The 14,926-nt window shown below is 33.8% G+C and overlaps 2 protein-coding genes across 3 annotated transcripts in view; one reads left to right on the top strand and one right to left on the bottom strand.

The window, feature by feature from the left end:
- CTNNA3 (catenin alpha 3) overlaps positions 1 to 14,926 on the top strand; it is a 1,199,527-nt gene that overhangs the window by 362,427 nt on the left and 822,174 nt on the right. The window lies entirely within an intron of this gene.
- The window catches only part of LRRTM3 (leucine rich repeat transmembrane neuronal 3), a 142,788-nt gene continuing 137,220 nt past the window's right edge, over positions 9,359 to 14,926 (bottom strand). The window contains exon 3 of the mRNA XM_081158221.1: positions 9,359 to 12,172. Within this exon, the coding sequence (XP_081014347.1) occupies positions 11,963 to 12,172 (210 nt within the window). The 3' untranslated portion in view covers positions 9,359 to 11,962. The remainder of the gene's footprint in view (positions 12,173 to 14,926) is intronic.

A 14,926-nucleotide genomic window follows, 5' to 3' on the forward strand; every position in this document is an offset into this window, starting at 1 on the left:
CCATTGAAAGAACACTCTGACAACATCTATTCAATGTGTGAATGATTCAGTTAATAGCTTTTCATGCCTCATTTCTGCCACTTTTTTTAGGGAGATAAAAATACTGAAGTGATTGAAATACACTGTGCTGGAGTGACTTTCACATAATTTATTACTAACTGGTGTTTTTATTTCTAAATGATATCCCCTCACCCCCCACAGTGTATATGTAGCATGTTATGAAATAGCTTAAATGCTAGATGCTTCAGGGTTTGCTTTGGTAAGAACCTCACATTTGGTAATTTCATAATTAGTAGCAGGTGAATAGTGTGAATACTTTTCATTTATTAAAAAATTATAATGGTATTCCTGAGGAATCAGTGTGTTATCTGGGATACCATGACTCTGGGTAGAAGTAACAGTGTTCTGTGATTTTAAGAGATATTTTAATATTTTGCAATTCTCATTAACAAAGCTTCTGGATCTTTCATAGAATATCACATGTACAGTCACGTAAAGCCAAGTCTGGCTTTTCAAGGGATTTGTGGAAGTCCCACTATCACAAGCAAAGAACCGCTTTTATGAAACGTGTCAAAGGATCTTTTTTTAAAGGGAAGCTTTGAGCCTTATCTAAATTCTGTTAAGCTCTGGGACAGTCAGTTTATTGAAAAAAGACTTACTTTGGAACCTAGGTTTGGTTGTCAGGACTGGTACTGAGTTACATGTAACCTTATTTATGCTTTTTGGTGAACTAATAGAACTATATAATATTGTATAATTGGAAAATTTATATTTCAAGAAAAATTAATGTAAGCTTTTCCTCTCCAAGTCTTGACATACTTCCTTACTATGTCAGCACATAGGTGTATCTCCAGGTCACTCAAATGAGAGGTGGAGAAAAAGAAAGAAAGGCAGACAGACATGAGGACAGTAAATTAAGCAGAATAAGGTGCTAGTCTCCTTGCGGTTTATTTAGGGCCCTGAACTAGCTGTTTCTTACTTACTTTTCTACCAAAGCCACTTATGATTTATCATAATGGAGTGGAGAAATTTAATATACTTTTACTTCAAATGATTCAAAGGAATAATAAATTATGTATAGCAAGTCTTACCTAGAATTAAATCATTGTAAGTTTATTATTAAACTTGATTCAAATTTTAGCCCGTTTCTTATTTTCTTGTCCTTTCTATTTTACTAAATGTTTTCAAGGCAAGATTTTTTGAGGGAATGAATGTATAGCAAATTTAATATGCAATGGAGATTCAGTAGCAGCAATAAAAGGTAGCTTGTCTCCTAGTGACCACTAGCTTAAAATGTTTAATTATGCAGATGATTTAATCCATAAACTGGCACGTCTTTTTGGAAGTAGATGGAGTATAAACCTGAAAAGGAATGGTAGAGTTTACAAAGCCCATGTTAGTTAGCTTTATGCCCTATGAACCTGAAATTTCCAACCAGCAGATGGAGATATAATAATATTTCTCAAAGCCTTTCTGGAGATTGTCCAGTTATTTTCTATTACCATTCCATCCTGCTCCTATTGAGCCCAGGGATGCAAATGTGAGTATTTCACACTAACGCTAACAGTCTCAGAGACCCATGATATGAAAGGCACATTAATGTTCTTTGTAATCCTACTGGAGTTTCTCAGACTAGATTTTGCTTCTTCTTAATAGGAATTAAGGGCATTCATAAAACTTAAGAACCCTAAAGGCTGTTATTATTTTATAGTCACTAAGAAATTATGGACCCTACCCATGTAACATTTCAAAGTAACATTTGAAGCATTCACATTACGTATATTTTAGGTATTTAATATAATAGAAATAGGCGCAGACTAATGAATTCCGTTTTACAGGCTCATTTACTACAATATAACACAGGCCACACTATCTTGAATAAAATTTTATATGTATTTTATTTTTAAAAATAATTGTTTGACTATAATATACATTCCATGTACTAGGGATTCTCATGCATGGCTCTGCCATACTACACACTCTTCATGATCCCCAAGAGTATTTTAGGAGAAGAACATTAAGGCAGAATTCCTTTGGTAGTCATTAAAATAGCATTATGCATGATGAGCTCTTTTCATGTCAATACCGATATGTTCTGAAGTTCTAAAATTAAAATATATTCATTTTCCTAAGTGGAAAGATGAGAAAATTATGCCTTGAACTAGTTAATGAATTCACTTTTACTGTTTTGGCTCAGCATAATGCAAGGTGCATTCTTGAGAATTTAGTAAGAAATTGCCTTAAGTGCCAAACAAAACAATGGGATCCTTAGGGAATCATGGTATTCTCATAAAGAGAGGTGCTAACTAAGGGAAAAAGAACATATTTAAAGAAGTGAAGAGTTAATGATACTAAAGAGCCACCAGAACAGTTGTGCTTATTGCCATATCAAATGAACTGACCACTAGTGACAGTTTTTCAATTTCTTAAAGAATCATTTCATTGTAGTAGAAAAAACTACTGAAGACTCTCTATGTACAGTATAACCTAATTTCCATTCACTTTACTATCAGTTGTCATAACCAGTACTTGATAAAAATTTAAACTGTACAGGCAAATACATCTCTTCTACATTTTTTTCACATATTTCTGAGGTCAGATTTGTAATATAGACTCTTTGACACACGGAAATTATATTTGCATGGGATGTGTTTTTAACAGAACAAAGCAAAAAGAACTTGTGACAATCTATTACATTTATTTATTATTTATTTAATAAACTGGCATATGTCCTGTATTTATCATAGAATGCCTCAGTTGAATGATTTTGATTGGAGAATTAAACTTAGAAGATTGTGGGAGGAGAAAATTAAAAAAAAAATCTCCTTTAACATTTATAGAAGGAGGAAACTGAGTAGCTAGCTATCTGAGCAAAATACCAAACTCTGAAACTATCAGACTAATTTCTAGAAGCTAATATTCATAGACATCTAAAATACCTCCAATCTCTAATTACTAAGTGGGAGAGAAGCCTTCAGGACAGGTGTGAGCTACATGACTGGAAAACTTGAGAATCCAGTGATTTAAGTTCCCCACCACCAAAGAAAGATAAACCAATGAATGCATAGGAATATAAAGAGGAATAGAGTTGAGAAAAAGGTGGGGGAGTATTTATGCCCACATAGAAAGACCAAAAGGTTTGTTATGGTCAAAGTAAAATCTGAGTCTGAACTTTTAAGCAATCAGGACAAAAACTGAGGTTGGCATTTCTTTGCCAGGAAATGATGAATCTAAAAAATACTATTGGAATAATAGATGTCCATAAATAAAAATATAATATTCTTTTTACTTCCCTCTCCTCATTTTGCCCCTCTGAATACTGCTAGTCTTTTAAAATAATCTTTCAAAGGTATTTTTTCTAGATTTAAAAAATAATTTTAATTTTAGAAAAAGAGAGGGAGGGAGAGAGAGAGAGAAAGGGAGAGAGAGAGACATTGATTTGTTTTTCTACTTATTTATGCCTTCACTGGTTGACTCCAGTATGTTCCCTGATGGAGACTGAACCTATGAACCTGCATCCTTGGCTGTATAGATGTGATACCAACTGAGCTACCCGGTCAGGGCCTTGAATACTGCTAGTTTTAAGTCTATCTCAACATTCATTTTTGCCCAGAGTTATTCCTAACAACTCTAGTAGCCTCTTTTTCATCTTCTGATTACTGTGTGTACTTGCAGGCATTCAGTTCAGCTTGATATATATTTTTTTCTTAATGTGTCTTTTCTCTTTGCTAAGACCGTCAGCCCTTTGAGAACAAGGACTGTATCACATATTCTTTTGTATATCACAAAGATATTTACTTTTCACTGGACATATATTAGGTATGTAATAAGTACATCCATTGATAAAATGGCTTTAGTTACAGCCTTAAGTGAATAGACTTTTAAATTTAAGAGCTGGGCTTATGAAGCGAACCTTAAATATGCAGTTAGTATATCTATCATCTGGACTTAAATTCTTGCTTCACAATTTATGCAATCACTCATATGGTTGAAGTGACGATTTGGGATTTATACTTTTGCCTTATTTCAGAATTGATCTGGATAAGAGCATTTGATGCTTAGTTTGGATCTTTTCATTCTGATTTTTCAATTTTTCTCTGTATAAGTAATAGTGATAGTTCTTGAACTAATTTTTATTCTTAATATGTATTCTTTTGGTGAAATTAATTTTATCTCTATAATATGTATCACCATCACAAATATCTATTTGCTTTTAGGTTCCTAATGTCCATATTGGCTTTTCCTGGTGACATTTGATGGCATGAATGCTACTGTAAATTTTAATGACTAGTCTTAGTTTTAAAAATCACTTGCAGATTAATGACAATAAATTACATTTCCTTCACTTACCTCTCAGTATGTTAATTTTTTCTCCTCTTCATTGTCTTTCACCACATTTTCAACCCAGGAGCATCTCTGTTGTCCAAAATCAGAATTATGCTAGATATTTCAGATAAATCAGGTATTTCTGTAGAGGTGGTAGTGCCGGAATAAACCGATGCAATGATACTTGATTCAGGATGCTGGAGCTTCTTTCTTTGCCAGATGTATAAATTGCTTTAAATTTATAGCATAGTTTTATCACAGTAGTGGTAGTTTTTAGTAGAAATGCAACATAGATTGTTTTACTAGCTCTTGAATCCCACATGTATTATGAAGGACAAGGGTGTTTTTAAGTAGATACTACATTTCAGATAGTGTGATGGAGCAACATGCTCATGTAATTTTCTAATTACATTCCCTTGGGCTTGTGCAAATTCAGGGAGAAATGGAAGTGTCTGTTAGCCCAATGGTTTAATAAAAAACTCCAAGAGACACTAATGGGATCAAGAGACTGTTTAAGAATCATTTGTTAATAGCTGAGAGAGAAGATTTATTTGAAGATATAAGTTTAAAAATAAACATTTTTATCTGGTCACCTGCACATAATGATGAAAACATTTGCATCACCTTACAAGGAAAATTACATATATATATATATATATATATATATATATATATGTATGTATGTATGTATAAATATATATATATGTATGTATGTATAAATATATATATACATATATGTATTTAAAATTTAAACTTTATATGTTATGTTCTGAATAATAGGACAAGCAGAGTCTACATTGTTATAAATGTTATCTTCCTGTCTCCTTATGCTGTGTGCTCCCAGATCCCAGGTCATTTGTGTAGGTAATAATGCACCTATAACAAATATCCCCACATAAAATCATTCCTAGGACATATTTTGCAACCCAAGCTATATCATTATCAGTTAACATTTGTGACTATATATTAGATTTCACATATGAGTGAAATCATATGGGACTTGTCTTTGTCGGGCTTATTTCACTTAGCATAAAGCTCTCCAGAGCCATCCATGGGTTGGCTGTTGCAAAGGGTAAAATCCAACATCCTTGGCTGTTGCAAAGGGTAAGATTTCCTTCCTTTTTACAGTGGAGTAGTATTCCATTGTGTAAATGTATCACAGCTTTTTTATCTAGTCATCTACTGATAGACACTTGTACTGAAATGAACCCAATACATTCAATAAAAAGAAAAAGACATTTGTGACTATAGAATATTGGTATTTTTCCCTACATTGTCCTTTTCATTGTCCTTTATTGACTATTCATCTATACAGTTTTTGCTTCAACTGACAACTTTCCCTCCATTTTTGGCCAGTTGAAAATTATATTGTGGATATCTACTCATCATATTTTTTAAATAGTTTCATAATATGCTAGGAAAATTGGAAATAAAAATACAATATGAATATTTGGAAGAATTTATCTTTTTAAGGATTTTTTTTTATATGTCCACTCTTTTTAAGAAGCAATGTATAAAACTGCAAGAAAGTAATGGGTGTTTTCTTCCATTAAGTTGCTGCTGACTTGGATATTGAAGAAAATCTCTACACTGCGAAATAGTTTATGCAATTTTTCTGTTTCGGAACAGGGAGGAATATCCTTTTTATGAAATCTACACACCCTTTATTAAAATATCCGAGCGTAATTATATTGATTATGGTCTCTTCTCACATTTGAAAATGTGCTGCTGGGTGGCAGGAGCACATCCTTAGGGTCTGATGAACTGGATTTGAGCTGTCAGCTCTTATGTATGAACCTTGTCAAGTTATTCAGCCACCATGGTCCTTGCTTTCCTCTCATTTAAAGTGATTAGACCTATTTCCTAAAATGGTTTGAGAATGAGTTGAGGACAGAACAGTGCCTGATATACCCTCTCTCCCCAGTTCCAGCTTTTCAGCTGCTTATATTGTTATCTGTGGGAGCGCATAATAAGTTAGTGAATAACCCAGCTGACTTAAGACTCTTTCCAGACATTCCTGTTGAAAGAGCTCTTGGGGAGCAGAATCTATAAACAGCACAGTCTGGCAACAACCTGACCATTTTACATATATTTGTTGTTCATTCCTCCAGTCAAGAAAAACATTCAGCCAGGCTTAGAATACTAGATTCACAATGACATAGGAAAGCTCAAGAATGAATAATTTTAGACTAGAGTAAAAAGCAGTTGGATGACTTGGTAAAAGCATTCATTTGAACAATATTTTGCAAAACTTAGTATGCATCAGAAATTAGCTTCCCAGATTCTGGTTCAGTAAATAAAGCCTGGACCCAAGGGATTTGGGATCATTTCCCTCTCTCTCTCTCTCTCTCTCTCTCTCTCTCTTTCTTTTGTTAATCCTCACCTGAGGATATTTTTCCCATTGCTTTTCAGAGAGAATGGAAGGGAGGAAGCACGGGGGAAGAGGAGAGAGAAAGAGAGAGAAACATTGATGTGAGAGAGACATGGATTGGTTGCCTTCCGCCCCAGTGGGGGTGGGGTGAGGAGGGAGGGAACCTGCAACCCTAGTACATGCCCTTGACCTGGAATCTGCGATGCTCTAACCACTGTGCCACACTGGCCAGAGCTCATTTTGATCTCTTAATAGTAACCTAGAGTCAGTCCTTTATTTTCTGTAGTCTGGGCAAAGACTGCATCACAGAACCTTCAAAGTCACGCAGTTCAAGTGTGCTGCAATACACATATAAAACAAGATATATGGAAATCAATTCATAAAAGATAATTAGTGCATGTTGCTTTAGAGTAGGGAAAAAAGGATTTCCTTTAAGAATCCTTTCACAAGGTTCCTTGATATATTTTAAATATTATTTGATTTATACAAAACAAATTTTCACCTAGCTTTTCAGTAAGACACATATATAAAATAACATTTATAAATGTCTGGGAGGATGGGAGAAGAAACTAGAGTTCTCTTAAGTCCTAGATGGCTGAGGTGCTCTTTTGCTTTACGATCACTGTCTTTAATAGAAAGGTAAATGATCAACTGTGGATTTTTTAAAACATGAATTTTACCCTCAGTTTAAAAGTGTTAAATATAAGCAGTCTCATCTCACAATAAAATAATAATGCAAGCCAGAGAGACCTCTAAAAATAACCAGTCACCACTCTGGTATTTTGTTTCTTTTTGTTTTTAATTTTCAAATGTTTTTTTTTCCCTATTACAGTTGATAGTAAAATGAAGCACAATTGCTTATTGTCGATCTACCCTGGAGGGTATGTCAGAATTTTGAAAGCTGTGATCCTAGATCCCTTACCCTTGGTACGTCTCCTGTTAGGAACAGCTGTGGTGAGTTGAGAAGGTAATAGAAGTAGTTGGAAGGTGTTACTTACTGCAGGACCAACTCATCTGGATTCTTACTGTATAACCAACCCATCTGGACCTGCCACTTTTAATGGGTTACCATGTCATTATACTAATTATTACCCAGAGTGATAAGCTGTTAAGAACTATGCTAGTGTTAAGATGTAACACTCTAGAGATTTTTCACCACCATTTTTCCTAAAAGCAAATATCTGCCAGTCCCGTTCCCTTTCCCTTTATGTACTGCCATCTACTCAGCACACCCGATTTTCTTTCTTCCTGCTTCCTAATAGTTCACATCAGCACCTATTATTATGCTTTCAGTTTCTTTACTAACTTTAAATGTTTAGTTTGAGAGATAATATCTGTTTTTTCAGTCAGGAGCAGACAAAAACAAATATATATATATATCTTTTCTCCCATATATGGTGGTTTTATTTTAGAAAATATCTTTACAGAAAGGTTTTGCTACTTCTTAGCAGTTTGGAGCATCAGACTGATCTGATTTCAAATCAGGATTGTGTGTTGAATGTTAAATTTGGACAAGTTTTCTTTCCTTTAAAGGTATAATTTATATTAAAATATGTATGGTTTTATGACTTTCTGGAACATTCAGGTGGGAGTAGGAGTAGAGACTTGATAAAAATGAGCTGATTAGTAAAATATTATTTGCCTGTTAGCATGTTTTAGCATCTATACATCAGTTTGGATAAATTATAATTCACTTTTTATTAGAAGGAGGATAGAAAAAATTGTTCTCTGTTAAAAGAAGTATAAGAATTCATGGTTCAAGAAGTACTCTGCAGAAACAAACAAACAAAAATTATGAAGGTCTCCCAAATTACCTCTGAATTGAATATGTGTTCGGTGGCACATGTGTATCATTTCCCACTGTGGCTTTGTTTTGTAACTACTCACACAGTCTCAGTTTAGATGGTCTTTGGATTCTTTTCTCGTGGTTCTCGATTTTATGCCTGTGCCTTGGGGCTAATATACAGCCACTTCCTGTAAGTAACTGTTCTGCACATTTACAGGTGACATGGTATGTTAAGAAATCTATGACTTGACAAACTTTTTAAACAAAGCATTTTAATGTGAGAGCCCAGAGTAGCACACAAGAAAATGTTCATTTAGCCCATATATATTATACAGATAGAGGAACTGAATTAAATGAGGGATTACTGAATATGTTAAACATTTTTTGTTTTCATTCTGTTTACTATCTCTGGAAATTCTCTGGCTCTGATCAGGGAGAGCAGGCTTATATTAGTATAGTGGAGAGACTAGCAGGCTCTGAATTTTGAGAAGAATTCTACTCCACTAATTATTGGCCATGTCTTGGGCAAGTCTCAGCTTCTTTGAGACTAATGTGTCTTCAAAGGGTGGTTATGAAGACCAAATGAGATATTTTATGTGAAATGTGGTTGTAAACCTCAAAACACTGCATAACTTTATTGTTTGCCACAGCTATTGCTGTTATTGTAACCATGTTGGGTCAGATTCTGCATTTTTCAATGCCAAACACATAAACATTTCAGTTGTTTAAATAGGTGAGCATAGACAGGAAGGGAGACATGGGGACAGGGTTGTTAGGAAGACGATCAAATACTGAAAAGGACAGGTTAGAAATAAAGATTTTAGACGCAAATATATAAATTGCAAATATATGATAATGATTCCAGACACAATCTCCTCTAGCAAGTCTTTACTTCCACCCCCACTACCCCTGGACATGGCAGTATAAAAATGAAGTGGCAAATAACCCATCGTCATCACCATCATCATCATCATCATCATCATCATCATCATCATTTTCTTCTTCTTCTTCTTCTTTTCTTTTTGTTAAAGATCCTTTAATTTCAAATATGAGAAATTTCAAAATTCTTAGTTTGTTTGGCTCTTACTGTAGCAAGTCCTCAGGTGCACAGAGCTAGGGTTCCAAGGTGACTGCTTCTATTTACGTTGTTCACTTTAGATGAATTTAAAATGTTGAAAGAGAGTGGTTTGCTTCAGGAAATAAAGGGCATATATCTGTGAGGCTCCCTGAAACCTAAAAATTTTAAAAGTCATTTATCAATTTGAAAATGTCTGGGAATTAAATGATGCTTGAATATTTGCAAGGCCAACTTCTAATAAGAAAAATCTCAAATGACATTTTGATTTACATAGTAAATAAAATTTGGCCTTTGATTGTAGACACACAAATAATAAACTTATAATTAATGCTATATAAATTTGCTAACTGTGCAAAGCAAATTCTCAATATAGAGGATTAAAAATACTCTGCAAGGAGATTAGAAATTTAAAAATAAAAGATTAAAATTTGACTTAAAATGACAAAAAATTTTTAATAGCAATTTATGCAAACTTCGCTACAAAATCTGGGATGTTAAATAGATAAAAGTACTGTAACATTTAGTTTCATTTAAATTAATAAGAGAGTTTGCTTCTTTCAGCATTTTGTTTTTTCTTTCTGACTTTGTATATTTTTAACAAAAATTTGCTCTACATTTTTTTTAAAGTTCATTCTTCGGGAAGCTGCTCTTAAATTTGCCAAGATAAAACCAGACTCTTGTAGATACGATTTCTTTGGAAGAAATAAAAAAAATGTAATGTTTGACATTGTTTTCACAAATTATTTCCTTCATTGTTTTTGATTGTTTGACCCCTCCCTGTAAGACTGACATATTTTCAACCTATTTTTAATGTCATAATTATAAAATGACAACAAAAAGTCACGTCTCGTAGAGCAATAGCATTTGCAGCTTGTAGTTTCATATTAAAAAGCACACAAAAGTATGTGTGAATACCATAGATAAAATAGAATTATTTTCAAAGAGTAACCAGTGCCAAGCAAACACCAGAAACAGTTGATCATTTCAGCATCTAAAAGGTCAGGTATTCATAATTTGATTCGAATGAACTACGTAATAGAATTGGGTAATCAATATATGATCTGGGTTGGTTTCAGATTACTCTGGGTTATCTTTTCAGATAATTCGGAGGTGACTCTCATTATGATGGCAATATAAACAATTTAGAACATATTGGGATGTTCACAGATTACTCGAGTGATCAAGTCGTCCACCATGGGTCATATCTGTATTGAATGAGCTGTAGATGTTTAGACTCCTCCCCCAGGAGAGAAAGATTAAAAATTCATGTATTTCCTTTGAGGTGTTTCCAAAATATAGCCTCCCATTTCTAAATGAGAAGCTGTCTTAAAAACCAGGCACATTTTGCAGTGACCAATGACTATTTTGAAGTAAACCACTTTGGGTTAAATAAGAGAAAAACTGCTCCTGTACATGATTATGCTCTATTCTCCCACCTTGGCCTGAATATAATGACATGTAACAAGTTTTTCTTTGTCACTGACAGCTGCACCTTTTAAGTATATCAAAGTCTGTTGCTGTGGTTACGGCCTTTGTTTCCAGGGATGTTTTGTCCATGCTTCCCCCTCTACTCTTAACAGTGGGTTACTCAAAAGAATGAAATAATGAGTCATTCATTCAGAAATATGTTGTTAAAATATCCCTCTTTATCATTACATTTCACTGCTTAGAAACTAGGCTGTAATTCAAGGCAACAGTTAAGTCTGTGAAGAAGTATTAAAAAAAAAAATCTTTGATTTTTTTTTTTTCATTTATAAGAAAAACCTGCCTATATAATTGAACTTCTTAACAAGTCTCAACAATTAAACCCTTTTTGGTTAATGTATTATTTCTGGAACAAGTAGATAAAATTCTACGCGGTAAGCATGATAAAAATCGTGCATGTTTTTCACAGCACAGAATTTTAGAGTCAAGGTTCCTGGGCACAAAAGCAGTAACAAAACAGTCCCTACAAAACTGAGTAACTGACTAACACAAGAAATAATTTTTGTTAATTTAAAATTTTTAGAAACTGAAGTGTGTAGTTTGTAAAGTAAATTGTAATTAAATTATGGTACTGTACATACCAGTTCTTTGTATAATTGAATTTTACAATATGAAAAATACATTAGCTCTGTACAGTTTTTACAGATAGGTAGGATGAGTTTTTTTGGGGGAAAAAGATTCTTTTTTCAGGGAAATACTCTAAGTCAAAAAAATACTGCACAACTTAGCTAATTATAAAGTGTAGACTTGAAACAATTCATGTCTTCTTTATTTCATGAATCAATCTTGGATTTTCATTTATTTTAACAGGGGATTTTTATGTTTTGTTTTTAGAGTCCACAATGAACAGATCTTCCTCATTTTGTCCTTGAGGTTACAAAGTTTGGTGGCAACCCTTGGCTACCAAATAGTTCAGTCAAGCCAGATGCTGTTTATGGTCACTGATGCGGCCAGCTGCTGTGATTGTGCTCAGGTCCAGCTCAGTCTCTAGGTGTGTTTCCATCGTATCTTCCTGTGCATTCGTTTCAAAGGACTTGTGAGAGAGAAGTTCATGATGCACCCCACAGTAACTGATTGTGGGCTGGTCGTATGCCAGAAAGGTTGACACATTCATTGATAAAGGTATCTGGGGAAAAATGATATGAGAAAAGTCAGTTATAAAAAGATAGACAAGTTTGAGGGTAAGATTTGGAGACTGTGGAAGTGCTCACCTGACTAACCTCTATGGTTATATGGCTCAGGTGTCCCAGTGCTGTCCCACTAATGTCCCTTATTCTCATACTAAACACAGTGTGACAGTTTTAAAGTCTGGGATGAAGCTGCTCAACCTTACCTAGAACCTCCAAATAGTAACCTAAGTGGTCCTGAAAATGCTAAAATCTTTATTCGAAGAGTCAGAAAAATGCTTTTCCTCACTGGGGTAAAATTGTGGCTTTAGAACTAAGAAAACTATTACTTGGTTATGTGTGGAATACCAGACCCTCCCCCACCCCCATTTCTATCCCCTGAGTTTCTGATTCAGTTGGTCAGGGGCAGGATCTAGAATTTGCATTTCTACAGTTTCCCATATGATGCTGGTGCTGTTAACCCAGGACCACAATTTGAAAGCCTCTGCAGAAAAGAATTGTCTAAGCAGGTTATTCTGGTTCTTCTTAATATTTATTTCACATGAGAATTCTTTGAAATGTGAATGTCTGTGGTTTGGTCCATATATCTAAAATTTAGGGTTTAGAGAAATGCCAGGAAGCATCTATGACTCCTATGAAGTTCTAAAAAGTATGAAAGGCTGATGCTAGTTTGAAGGAACCAGTGGTATATGTAAGGAAGAGATTGCCTTGCTAATTGCAGCTTCATGAAAAATGCAAGATCTAAAGATATGAGGAAAAAGGCAGGAGTGACCATTGTGAGCAGAAGGAAACATACATGTTACCGACAAAGGGTAGTCTGAAATGTCAGATGTCAAATTCTAGAGATTATGCCCATGTTTTTCAATAAGATAGAAGCTTGTCCTAAAAAGTAGGCAGATTTGAGAAACCCTCAGCCCTGATCTCTGTTTAATATCCTAATTTCTAATTCATGTTGTTGAAATTGCCTTGAATAAAAACAACTGCCATTCTTTTTTGATGAGTGGATAAAATACATTTGCTTGAGCATTTCAGACAAAATTCCTGATTTCAGCTAAGATTATAGCCCAAGGCTAATAAAAATAAAATGTCTAGGTTTTATTCTTTTGTTGGTTCTTTTTTCTCCATGCATACGAATCCTCTTTGCCTTCTCTTATTTCCATTTGTACTCTTCTACCCATATTTAATTTTTCTTCAATAAAAATTGGTTTAGCAAATATTTCTTTGTTTTCTCTTAATAGTATTCATTTCTTTTGAGATTATTATTTGTTTTTAATATGAAGATTTCAATGTATCAAGTATTCAGGGCTTAGTCATTGGACATAGAAATGTAGTCCAGTTCATCAAATTAAATTCCTGAGTAACTTTCTTTTTATGTGGATTCTTAAAATTTGAAGTATGCAGTTATCTGATGTATGAATAAAAGACATCATACACTTTAAAAAAAACACAAGGTGACTGAAAGATCATAAAGAAAATAATAGAATACTTCAAAAGGTGCTCATTTAAAATAAGAATTCCTGATTTTACTGTTGAAATAGCTAAGATAACCAAAATATAATGCCATGTAAAAGTAATCATGTAGCATGAATAGATTTGAGTTATAGGAGGTAATGAAAACAGAGCTGTTATTGGGTACATGAGTTTTACATTAGCCTCTGTAATGTGTTATGGGTCATATATCTGTAGGATTTTATATATTTGTTCTTATTTGTCATGGAAACTTATTGGTCAAACATGCTACATCATTCCTGGCTTACTTGGAATTAACTCTACTGTGAGTAATTTGTGATTTCCATGGTGATGATTTAGGACAAATAATAACCCATAATACGTTTATTCTATGTGTATGTGTGTGTATACCCACACAATTTACTGCTTGATTTAATATCTAGAGGCTTCTGGTACCCAGAATGTAAATACTGATTTTAACCATATCAGTTAAGCTGTTAGCTCTCATTATTTATTAAAATATCCCACATAATTTCTGTAGAGAGTTTCTTATTTTTGGATATGGCTTATTTTGAAGCACCTAACCCCGTGGTTAGACTTTTTCAATGTCAAGCATTATTATTCTATTTCTGAAACTGGGATAGTATTTATAATCAGTGTGGATATTTAACATGTTTCCCCCCCCTGCAATTGAAAGTGATTCTTAAATTAGATTAAATTTTAATATCAAGAAAATATGATATATCAGTAAGTATAATTTAATAGGTAACCATATCTGAATAGAACATCGTAGTAGATTTTTCCCTGATGGACTTAAATGATTTTGAAAATCTAAGGGTTAGCACTGGATATTTTCACCTGTGTTTATAGGAAATCCCATACATATATACACAATATACATTAATACACATGTATAATTTTGTAGCCAATTACTTATGATTTCAAAATCATTTAAATCAGGTATAGAAAATGCAAATTTGGAGGATACACTAGGTCTAACAAGTATTAAATACTTGTTATCTATATAAGATATGTATGTAGATATAACATACCATATATAATATGTATATATACTGCCTGGGTAAGTGTGAAGAGGCTACCCACTGGCATTAAACAAACACCTTGAGGCTCAGATACAATCCATGTAAATCCCTTCTTGTCACCAACTCAGTAAGTGTAGCAGCCCCTTGCAGGGCGACATTGGTTCACATAACTACCAAGTGACTTTGTGCTCTTTGTTTCCTTCCCCTTTGCCAGTCTGGCCTTGGTGTATTCTCTTTATTCTCTCTGTCTCTCCATTTTCA

Source organism: Miniopterus schreibersii (genome assembly GCF_964146895.1).
Source record: "Miniopterus schreibersii genome assembly, chromosome: 14".
Lineage (NCBI taxonomy): Eukaryota > Metazoa > Chordata > Mammalia > Chiroptera > Miniopteridae > Miniopterus > Miniopterus schreibersii.